The 12360-nt window shown below is 35.0% G+C and overlaps 2 protein-coding genes across 5 annotated transcripts in view; both read right to left on the bottom strand.

The window, feature by feature from the left end:
- The window catches only part of ClC-a (chloride channel protein 2), a 33320-nt gene extending 29126 nt beyond the window's left edge, over positions 1–4194 (bottom strand). The window contains exons 1-2 of one of the 2 annotated variants that reach the window (XM_018514969.1): positions 3841–4194; positions 2214–2597 (exon numbers count right to left, since the gene is read on the bottom strand). In XM_018514969.1, coding sequence (XP_018370471.1) covers positions 2214–2273 — 60 coding nt within the window. In that variant the 5' untranslated portion in view covers positions 2274–2597; positions 3841–4194. The remainder of the gene's footprint in view (positions 1–2213; positions 2598–3840) is intronic. The other variant, XM_018514970.1, reaches the window with a different exon arrangement.
- Positions 4195–7755: 3561 nt separating this feature from the next.
- On the bottom strand, positions 7756–11657 carry Syb (Vesicle-associated membrane protein synaptobrevin). 3 transcript variants are annotated; one of them, XM_018514798.1, is made up of 3 exons: positions 11548–11657; positions 8221–8537; positions 7756–8128 (listed from the first exon to the last, which is right to left on the bottom strand). In XM_018514798.1, exons 2-3 carry the CDS (start codon positions 8531–8533, stop codon positions 8076–8078), a joined length of 366 nt encoding a protein of 121 aa, XP_018370300.1. In that variant the 5' UTR covers positions 8534–8537; positions 11548–11657; the 3' UTR covers positions 7756–8075. The 3 variants fall into 3 exon arrangements, with proteins under 3 accessions (XP_018370300.1, XP_018370299.1, XP_018370298.1); XM_018514797.1 differs by lacking the exon at positions 11548–11657 and adding an exon at positions 8984–9172; XM_018514796.1 differs by lacking the exon at positions 11548–11657 and adding an exon at positions 8790–8902.
- Between the last annotated feature and the right edge of the window lie 703 nt (positions 11658–12360).

Below are 12360 nucleotides of genomic sequence, written 5' to 3'. Positions count from 1 at the left end.
ACGAGTCAAATCATCCTGCACGTAAATTTAAAGTTTGCTACTCGAAAAATTATACGGTTACTTGAATACGAAATAAGAACTTCGAGAAAGAAGACATATTGTTGCGCAAGCTCGGTGTTCATCAATATATGGAAAAAAAATCGGTATAAATCGTAAAAAATATTCTAATTTAAAGAAGGATTTAAAGTGGAACACCAACAGCTCTCTTATAAATTTTTCGAACATTATGAAAACAAATGCATACTAATAGAATTACGAGCTCAAAATATTATTATAAACATTAAAAAACGTTTACGTTAAACTCTAGAATTTTGGCTACTCGATTATAAACTCGATTATGAATGGCTACTAATATTTTCTTATTTAATTGCTGCTTGTACTTTTAAAAAAAATATCACAGAAGTTTCGAGAGCATTTTTGAATCGCTCGGTAGGAGATTCGCAACAGAAGATAACTATTTGTGACTACTAGCGGCATTTCGGCCAAAAATAGACAAAGATATAGGTTTTCAACCCTTGCAATGCGTCATCATTGGCAAGATTTACTACATTCCCTCTTTCCCGTCTCCTCTCCCAACAATAAAAATATTGCAACAATATATTTCAAGTCCTGTTCAGAAATAATAAAGATATTCTAGACTTTGCCAAGAGAGAGCCAAGAGTATATTCGATTCCATTCACGGCCGGAAATTTATCTGTCAGAAACGCATCCTGGTGAAAAGTCTAGTCATAGTTTCCTTGCCTCGATTATTGGTATTCCTTATCAATATTTATTTCTTTCGGCAATAAATCATAAGCCGTAAAAACACTAATTTTATTATGGCTGATAATAATTTATGAGCGTCCAAAGATCGGCGAAACGAATGTTAACAGCCGCGCTGAAAAGCGCGAACCTCGCGTTTACAATTTTAGCGACAGTTGGAAAAAGTTGTGTCTAAGATTTAATATTATTTTTCTAACGCATTGACATGTTCGAAAGTAGAAAATTCAAGATGAAAAGAAGGAACGAAAATGCATTTTAAAAAGAAGACGAGAAATAATATTCTCTGACTATCTCAATAATTGTTTAATTATCCACTTGCAATCTGAGTCTTTTTTGCACAAGCGAAATTTCTCTCAATTTTTTCCAAAATAAAGGAGGGCGGAGTATCCCTTCCTAAAATACCTTGTTAAAAAAATTATGGTAATATAATAGAGATGTTGGAAAGAAACCCTGAATTTTTCTACATTTTTTGAAAGCCTAGAAAAACGATTTGAACGAAGGGAATAAAAATACGATTGCAGATAAAGATTTAATTCTATTATTTTCAAGTCGTATGCGAAACATTCAGAATAAATGTTTATTCCAATATTTTAATAGAATCTGCAGATCATATATAAGACTTCTCATGAAGTCAACGTATAATTAGTGATATTTAGCAGCTTTATGTAAAAGTTGATCCTCGTGAGGTTCCTTGAGGATTATTAGTATTACCAAAGTATTAACATTTTTGTAACATAATTATTTGCGACGATAATTATAGACTGTTGAAAAATCACGTAAATTATGATTTTATCTAAATATTATGAAACAAACATTGCTTATTTACAATTAGACAAAACAATGAGGAAACAAAGAGATTCAGGTTTTAAAAAACAAAATATCTCTTCTATGAATAATTAATAATTACTTCCAGGTAATTTTGTAATTCTTGTTAAGTGTCTTTCTAAGTGCCGTCTCTCGTTCAACTCGTCTGCGCATGAACTTATATTATCAATATCTCATAATTTAGTCCTGTTATAATGCGGATAAATTTGATCCGTCGTTTCCAGAAAGAAATTTGTCTTTAATTTACTAAATTACAACCAACAATATACCTAATTTAAACTTTATGTAATAAAATTATGTAATAGTTGGAGTCATGTTATTTCTTCTTCGTATAATCAAGTTATTTCTAAAAATTAATTGTACGTATAAAAGTTATATTGTATTAAAAATTAAAAAATTAACAGCTCATTCCCCAACTTTCAAAGAACTTGCTTTTATAAATTTCTTCATTCTACAAGTTTTCTAGTATTTTTTCGAAAGTATTATCCGGATAACAAAATAACCTCGTAAATTCTCGCGACCGATTGTCAGGTAAAATTGCACATTAATGATAGTCGTTAATATTAACTTATGATAATCTGCCAGAATTAATTATCAACTATCATGAAATTCAAACGAATACTCACCAAAGTGTTCTGATATCCTAATCCATACTCCTCGTTTTCTCTTCGACTGGAAGATGCCATTTTAACTTGTTATTTCACGAGAATGATTAATTTGAAAAATTTTTTAATCCCCCAAGAAAACCGCTTCTAAAAAAAGGTGGCGAGAAGATAAGAACGGTCGGGAAAAAGAGGAAAGATGAGTGTGGGAAGTATCGTAGATGAATCTAGCGTTTTTTTCCAAAAAACTGTGTCTCTGGAGGGCGGAAATTCAAAAAAGATGAAGAAAGTTTGGTCCACGCTTAGTTCGTCAAAGACACCAGATCTTCTTCTTCTTCTTCTTCGTTCCTTCTCTTTATAGCGGCGGCAATTCATCGATGACACTCTTCACTTTGGATGCACAACAATCTGCGTCATAGATTGACGTTTCTATTTTTCTTTCGAGAATTTCGAAGCTCTTATGATCTTTGATAGAATGTCAAGATTTGCGATAATCGACAACAAAATCGCATGAGAATCGAACGAAAGGTCAATGCAAAAAAAAATCTTCCGTCAAAATAAAACTCTGGAATACAAAAATGCCAAATGTTATTGTTTAATACGAGAATTGTCAATTATTGGTCGGATTACAATTCGCATTGTAGTGCAGGACACTAGGAACCAGTTGTTGGAGCAATTCGCTTATACGTACTTTCCTTCGACAGCTTCCAATCGACACCGTTAACTTCGCAAGTTACTCCGAATTTACTGCACCGATAAGGTCACATTCAAAAAATGACCCTGTCACTTGCGAGTATTTCGTTAGGTTATTAACCCATACGCAGATATTTTCAAATTGTTAACCACGCGACGAAAAGCGCCAAATCGAATTGAACCTCTTGCGCACGCAAGATTTAAATCGCGAAGACGACGCGCTTTCGAAGAAAACGCGCGAAAAGTGCTACAACGATCACGTGGACGTCGTCGGTAGCTTTCGTAGTGCGAGAACAGCCGCGGGCAAATGATAAAGAAAAGCTGAAAATATCGTCCAGTCACTGTGCAAACACCGGTCTGTGCAGCGCGATCAACCAGCAAACGCGACGAACTTGAATCCTGATGACACGGACTAAAAAATATCGAATCCAATGATCGAACCTGCGCGTTTCTCGATCGACTCAAAACGTTATCGTGTTCGAACAAACGAGATAGACTTTCGAACTAGTAAATATTGACGCCGAGAACGTTTTGCGAGCCAAATAAGCTCGTCACGATAGTGGCACGCGAATAACGTAACTCAGCGTTATCGCTCTGCGCAACACGAAGTTAAAAATCCTCTACTTCACTTCCGAACACTGAGAAAAATTTCCGGTTGAAAAATTTCTGGTCGAACGAACCAGAAGATTACAATCATATCAATCAGAATTCTGGTTATTTCAACTCAAGAATTCAACCAGAAAATTTTGGTTTGTCCATTTTAAACCAGGATTCGAATTAATGCAGCCATGAGACTGTTCTTCCAGTGTTTCGCGAAATTCTGTTTGGACGAAGATCCCAAAATGTGAACACTTTCAGACAGACGTATACGTGACAGTCGTTAAACTACCTAAGGAATAACACACTCTTTCTCTGGGAGATGTTCTATTGAAAAAAATCCGTGTCTCTCCGAAATTACCGGATTCGGAGGAGAGAAGATTAGGCGAAATGATCTTCCAAGACGTCGTCTGGAGGTTCGAATCGCTCGTGTGAGGAACCAACAATATCACCCGGATCCGTGAACGTGGTTTACCTCGCGGAGTGCGGGGCTTTTCAGTCAAGGATCGTCGATCGTCGCGACGATGCGGCGCGAAATCGCTCGTGACGGCGAGACGCAGCGAGCGCACGCTTCGCGAGCGCCTCTGACTGCCCGGCTGGACGGTCGTGAGCCGACTGATAGGTGTATGAATGAAGCGGCCGAGATTTCAGTCACTCTCTGTGTGTTTGCAGGAAATTCAAAATTCTACATCGGCGGCAGACGGCGACGGCGGCGAAGACGATAGTGGGTGTCGCCGCCGTCCGCTTCTTTTATACGATCGATTCCTCGGATTCGCGCGACGCTCGCTGACGTAAAATCGCGTAACGAGTTGCCGCGCTCTCGCACACTTTCGCAACCAAATTTCGACGCGGTCTTGCTGTTTGTGGGAAACGCAGAGATTACGTGGATTTCGCGGATTTTCAGCGGACTATGCGACTTTTATTCTATCGACGAGGAAAGAAACTTTATCGTACGATTTAAAATCAGTACGCGAATATCGTTAATTTTACTACACTGAGAGAATTTTCTTCTAAAATTTATTCTGAAAATATGGTTGTTGTGGTACAATACAATATTTTAAAGATTTTTATCATGCACTTCGGTAAAATTAATCAAACTTATTTTATACCTTATTGTAATTTTATTAATAAATGAGAGAAATTTACATTAAAATTGTTTGAAATACAATGTTGTCCCACGATCATATTTTCAGGATAAACTCTAAAAAAAATTTTTTGTAATTACAACATCATATTGTCTCTGAGGATGGCTCAAAAGTGAGCCGAAATGTAAGCGGATTAATTATTAATAAAGTTGTTTTGTTAACTGTATTGGTTTGCACAAGAATTATGCTTGACTCCTATTGCCCTGTTATATTTAACATTTTGTATCATTAAGGAATCTTTAGGAATTAATTTATATATAAACTCTAACACAAACATTCTCTCAATGTAGTTAATAATCTTACATTTTCTTAGAAATAAAATTTCTGAATTCTTCGGAGTAGAATCTCACTCTGAAGAGTGAAAATTGAGCCAATCTTAAAAAAGAATGGCTCAATTTTCAATCTTCAAGAGTGTGAGATTTCATTATTCAGAGTGACATTTATTCTCTAAAAGCTTTATAGAGGGAATTTTATAAAAAAATTAATTCTGCGATAAGCACTACGCGAATCATTTCGATCTTTTGCGCCGCCACTGCCGATAAAATCATAACCGACGGTTCAAGATAGTATCAGGTTGTACTGCAAATCGTAACTACAGCCTTATACTGTCAAACATTTCTTCTATAAACACGACGACTGATAATATTAGTGAAAGACTCGAGCGACTTGCGCGACGATAAGAATAAACATCGTCCGTATCAACTTGAAAGCGGGAAAAGGAGAGGCTTGACATTTCCCCGTGAATGTTTAATTCGAGGAAAAGAACGTAGTTTGACTTTATCAAAGACGATGCGAGAATCCCAACTTCAACGTAAGATATCTAATGAGCCAGGCTGTGGGCGATGACCTTTTCCTTTTCCACATGCCTTCGTATTGGATTTAAAATTCCAAAGTGCAAAAAGTATTCGTACAAGAGAGATATTTTCAAAAGAAATTTTACTTTCAAAGAAAACATTAATTTGCAATTTATTAAGAAAGCATAAAATAGAGAGAGAGAGAGAGAGAGAGAGAGAGAGAGAGAGAGATTGTATATTTCTCTCAATAATTTTAGCTAAAAATATGTGTAATAATTGAAACATTATTAATAGACTGTGGATATTTATACAAAATACTTAACTAAATATTAACAATCGGACAGTTTCAGCAGTCGATCGCTGTTCGTTAAAGAGTTATTAAAAAGTAAAGTAAAAAGGTTAAGATTGCCATTTGTAAATGTAATATGCAATTTATGCAAAATATGCATTTTATGCAAAATATTCAGTTAAGTATTTTGCATAAATATCCGCAGTCTAATTATTAACATCTTAAAAATAAGCGAAAATAAAAAGTAAAATTGCTAATTAATATTTATTTTTGCAGGTTTTTTTAAATAAAAATTTCCTTTGAGTACGTTTTGCATTCACTGTAATGAACGTTATACATACAAAATATGAGCGATTGGCCTTGACCGTCGCGAATTCACCGAACGATTCGCGAATGTATGTCGATTGACGGGAGAACGATACTAATTGACTATCAAAGGGACACGATAATTTTGCCTTTCACATAACGTTTTCGAGGTCGTCGACGATACTTCCGATCGCGATCAGATGATTGAAGAGATAAATAGTGAGAATGTAATACCCGATAGCGATCGATCACGCTCTGCTTCCTTTATCAGGGAGGTATCTCAAATTATTTCTGTGTATATCGAGTTATTTTTATTTATAAATCAACATGAAATATTAATGCCCGTTTTCATTAAGATTACACCAAGTTTGCTCGTCATAGTTTCCACCAAGATCCCCCAAGTAGATCAATTTTAATCTTGCCTCAACTTATTATTCGTCTTTTTTAATCCTAAAAATCAGATTATTTTTATTTTCAACGACATTGTACTGTTAATAAGAAGCTTATATCCTATATATAAAATAATTTAAAATGTTATTGAAATTAATTTAAGTTGGTAGAAACACAAGTATAAACTAAATTAATAACATTTCAAATAAAATTATATTATATATAAGGTATATAAGCTTCTTATCAACAGTATACGATATCGTTGAAAATAAAAATGACCTGATTTTACTTATAGCGTATTTCACTGGCACAACCGGTGCGCACTCAGTGCGCATTAAAGCTGTTGTACATTAACCTAATCTGACTGTAAAAGTGAGAGATCTCAGTTAATAAAATACCCATTGTATATTTTATCAAATATCACAATAAAATGTATTAAGGATTTCGTGGTTTAATTTATTTCTATAATTTTATTAAACGTACATTTTTATGTCGATTTGTGTACAACAGCTTTAAAGTGCACTGAGTGCGCACCAGCTCTGCCAGTGAAATACGCTATTAATGTAACAGCGAATATGTTATGATCATACATACGTATTACGTAGAATATATAACAAATTTTGCATAATTTATATCACGATGGCAAAAAGAACCAAATACTTCTTCGTATTCGTACGAACTGTGCTACTTTGGAGAGAGGATTAAAGGTTTTCCCTCTTCTATACATATACACGCTTATCGTGCACCTGCATCGCGTGTAATTTTTTTCTATATTTTATGATGCAATTGACGCAGTCGCATTTGATTAAACAAACCTTCCCCTTCTTCAATAAGAACGACCCTGAATTTTTGAACTTTAGCAACGCAGAAATTACTTATCGACGAATGTGCATAATTTTCGATCTAATGAAATCAACGTTGTTACGAACCGCAGAGCGGAAGGCGGTGAGACATAAATATTTATGAGTGATCGATATTTTCTAGACACGTAATCAATATAAAATCCGAAGGGGAATCCACAATAAAAAATATGCGGTTTGCGGATCACCGTTGTTCAGCCTGACACCCGTTTTTATGACGCTGAGAAAACGTGAAGTGACTCATACAATATTCTTAACGACTTCAAGACAATTTGACATGGTGCTGTCAGTAAAGGAAATTATGACAATTGCGTAGGATATAATTACTTTATAAAAAGAACTGCAATTTCGCTCGGTCTACTTTCAATTACGTGTGATGGAACGGATGGCAGGAGGCTGGAGGAGAATCGAGATATTAAGAGAACTCGCTCGGAAAGAGTACAAACATTATATATATATTATGTATAATTCATATAATATAATAAGCATTGCTGTAACAAGATTAACATCATAAGAATATCCCAGTGTTTATTTTATTATTATGTTTAAAAAAAGGAAGGCCACTTGTATTAATACTGATTATTAGTCTAATAATCGTGTGGACTCCAATACAATAATAAGTCTCAAAAATATGATCTCTTTGTTCCCAATTTTTGTGCGTATGACATTACAAATATGATGATTCACATTCGCGCTTCATCTCCAGCCTTGGCAATTCCCCTTGTACGTACTTTACCAAATATATAACTTATTCTAAGAGAGAAGATGGTTGTTCGGTGTAACACCTGTGTCTTTCCTTTGGTGCAACGCTATCATTTTGGAGTATTATCAGAGTTGTCTGAAGATGAACTTGGCACAACCGAAGCTATCACAAAGATGAAGAAAAAAAAACAAATGTAACTATGCAGAGGTCAGAAGCGTTAACGCCAGATTCACAAGTCTGTGTCGCGTACTCACCAATAATGATGATTAAAATTATAACACATATGATGCCAAGGATGAGCATCATTTTCAGATTCTTCCACCAGTACTTTCGTTTCAATTTGCCGGCATGTTGTTCGAATTGCGTCGCACCCGTTTGTAAGGCATCTGCACGGTTTTCGAGCTCTGAGAGTTTCTGATCTCGCTCCAGCACCTTCTCCACGTTAACCTTCATTATACCTACGATCTCATCTACAGTGGCCTGAGTCTGCTGCATTTTCTTGCTTGCACCCGCTTGCTGGGGATTGTTTGGTCCACCCATTTCTCCTCCTGCACCGCCACCCTCCATAGTCCTGAAAAAATGACAAGGACTTCTTCTGACTAATCTGTTCCACCAACACAATCTCTATGCGAACGTTTTGTCAATTTACGATCATCATCCATAGGATCTCAGATTGAACAAAATAAAGTAATATGAAGAATACGAATCTCCTTGCAAAAAATTCCACAGAAATCAACAAAATAAGTAACAGGTACACACCCATAACCTCAAAAATTACGCATATGTTTCTGAACAAGCTCTATTTATACGTTTATCAACCTACATAATACTCATCGCTCAGTCTTGTTAATAAACAAAGAGGATCTGCATACGCAACATAAAAATACGATGAAAATACAGTCACGAAAAATAACAAATGACAAGTTTAAATTATTAGCATCACATCGGGAACGATGATCTCGCTACAATGATCTCAATATCGTGTAATATGATACGCTTGCTTTGTTTCTCACTCACCTATAAATATGTCAAATGCACGAACAATCGAAGCTAATTAAATCTGCGAGGCACGACGATATCTAGCAAATTATTTGCGATGACGGCTACCAGTTTACAACGACAACAGCAAATGACACAAATAAAAAATGGCGATAATCATGACGTCACGGTTATTATAACCGTGTTTAGGCATTTACCAAAAAAGGGGTAGCAAAAAGGCTCGTTATTGTGCCTGCTCAATCGAGAATCGCTTTTCTTAATTTGATATCGCTAATAATACAATTTAATATTTATTAACCAATTACAATATCTCGTGGACTGTCGTGAACTATCGTCATTGATGGTTTGTCAAAATTGTGTCTACCTACGCCATCTAAACGTGGCAATGCGATTTATCTTGTCGGTAAAAACGGTAGTCTGCAAACTCGACGAGACATCGAGACTTGTTCGCGCTGCTCGAAATCATCAAAAATTTTTGCATTTAAAATGAAATCGATATATATAATTCGGGTGTTAAAGCGAGAAAAAGCGAAGATGCTGAGTCCAAAAAGTGCAAGGAACGCGAACAGCCCTACAGTGGCAAAATTACGTCGCAATAATTAATGTAATAGTGTATAGTTATTATAAAAATATATGAATCTGAATGGAGTAATTAAATCATATTTATTGTTCGTATTTGTAACAATTAGTGAAGTCAAGCTAATGGAGTTAAGTTAAAAAAAAGTTTATAACCGAATATTTAACACACTCTTGCTATTCTCATATTTAAAAAATTTTAGAATGTACATATAAAATATACAATTAAAATACAATATATATTTTAAATTTTTGAAATATGAAAATAGCAAGCATATGTATTAAATTTTCTCGTATAAATTTAACAATATCGGTTGCCCATCGTACATTTAAAATATATGTTATAATTGTAAAATATTTAAAATATATGAGAATATAGCAAGCGTAATTATAAACATTTAATTATATAAAATATACAATTATAATGTATGTTTTAAATGTACTTTTTAAACTTTGTAATATATTTAAAATATTCCTCGTCGTAAAGATTTAGATCGAGCGAACGATAAAGCGAACGTACGTGAATCAATATTCTGCGATGAAACAAGTTTTTATTAAAACAAGTCATTTATTCTGCTCAGTCTAGATTCATTAAATATGTACGTATATAAATTGATACTGAACAAAAAAGAATTTTTAACAGAATCTATTTTTATTAATAACGTTAAAATGAATGGAGGCTGGACTCTAAAAAGTAAAGTTAATGCTAGTATATACATAATAACTTTATCGTATGTACAAATTTATATAAATATATACAAAATCTGATGACAGTAAAATAATGTAAAAAAAATGAAATAGCACAAAAGACAGAAGTAAAAACGAGACAATAAATTTTGTGAAGATTATACCTATAATAAACTATGAAAGGTACGATATGATAAATCAAGCGGCTGAATTGAAATGAAGAGAGCCAAAAGATTTTAATATTTGTCGACAGCATTTATCGAATTAAAATATTTCATGACGATATTAAAAAAAAAGGTTACTTGGAATTTTATGGATCAATGAACGGATCTAATAGCTGACTTGGAATTTTATGAATATAATCAGCAAACGAGTTGAAACGTTATTTATCATCATTTTGATACGCGAAAATGATAAAAAATAATTTCAACTTTCCGGGTAGAACACAGAGTCATAATTAAGTCATAATGATATCATAAGACGTCATCATGACGTCATTTGATACTAAAAATAAACTTACAAGAACAAATAAGATCGCGATGATGTCCTTATGATTTTATTATGACTTCTGTGTTTTATTTCGCAAGGAACACACAATAAAAGTCAACAAAAAAATCAAAATGACTTTATTTTAATTCCTATTGTCAATAAATAATCAAATTTTGTATCTAAAAGTTTATAATTTTGACTTTCATGACATTAAAATAAAGTCATCTTAACTTTCTCTTGACTTGTGTGTTTCTTATGTTGAATTGTTTGTTGGGGAATGTTTGAAGAGTGTAAAATAAGGAATCTGTCGCAATTGTGGAATTGATTCGATTCTCCTTAAAATATGTTGTTAAACATAAATCTAAGAGATACATATTTTTTTATATCGATTCAATCTTAGATTTAAGGGATAAAACAACCCCTCAAAGCTAACACTTATACATATTTAATTCCTATCGATCATCGGTGAAACAGTGAGATGCATAGAAAAATGTTTTAGACAAAATTTTTTATAATTTTTTCATATACTTTATAATTGTATATTTAGATTTTTCAAAAATCTAATATTTTTAAAAGCTCCTATCTCCATTAATTTCGAGGGATTGTTTCACCTTAAATCTAAGAATGGATTAATATAAAAAAAATACATATCTCTTTGTATTTAACAGCATATTTCTAGGAGAATCGAGTCGGTTCCGGACAGTTTTTAAAGGCTTTTTGTCAATCAAACTCGGTTTCGAAAATTGCTACGCCTAAACGTCGCAATAACGACGCGAGTAGCCGTCTCTCGCTAAAGCAAGGAAACTTTCGTCTCGCAAAATCCTACTTACCACTACGAGCTGCCATAATCGGGCGTATGAGCAGTAACGCAAAAGCATCTCCGACGCCATGCCGTCGTTCACCGTGACACCGACATGACTCACGACGAATATCACGACGATGGCATAAATAAAACATCTTGCGGATGCCCGTGCGCGTATTCGCACCGCGTCGTTACAGGAACGTATGCAAGGAGACAAGGTTCCAACTTCCGGGGTGCGATCCAACCATATTCAACCCTCAATGCAGCGACCAATGCAAAATTAAATAATATTGCTATCCGCGATAGATTTATCAAATGCAAGTCAATCTCAAAACAGTCAGTCTCGACATTTAAATCTACTTCGTCGTATAAAAACAAGAATTCCACAATTATTCCACTCTCGCTGAAACGCGACTGCTCCATCATCCTCCCACAAAAAGTTAACACAAACAAGACCACACAATTAAACGGATAAGTTTCTCTCGCTTTTTACGTGCGTTTCGAGTAGAAGAATTTCGGGCTATTTATCGAAGTAAATCGAAGAGCCGAGGAAACGTGGGTGGCACCCGAAGCTCCCGGAAACGTTCCTGACGGTCGCGTAGGGTGTGTTCGCGCATGGGGGTTGCGAGGCGACATCGCGACCATTTATCGACCAAAGTCGGGTGCACGTGCGCAATCGGTGAGGTTGGCGTGTCGTCCGTCGACCCTGCGGTCTCGAGAGATCGACTCTCCGTCTGACCGCCGTGCTTTCGAAAGTGCTTTCCCCGCGTTGGCCGATCCCCAGGTGTCCCACCCGGGAAATCGATCTATTGCGCGATCGTGGGTGCTTTTCACGAGCGGT

The sequence above is a fragment of the Trachymyrmex cornetzi genome, unplaced genomic scaffold (assembly GCF_001594075.2).
Source record: "Trachymyrmex cornetzi isolate Tcor2-1 unplaced genomic scaffold, Tcor1.1 scaffold56, whole genome shotgun sequence".
Taxonomy (NCBI): domain Eukaryota; kingdom Metazoa; phylum Arthropoda; class Insecta; order Hymenoptera; family Formicidae; genus Trachymyrmex; species Trachymyrmex cornetzi.
Note: the sequence above shows the minus strand (reverse complement) of the source record. Positions and strands in the feature narration are given on the sequence as shown.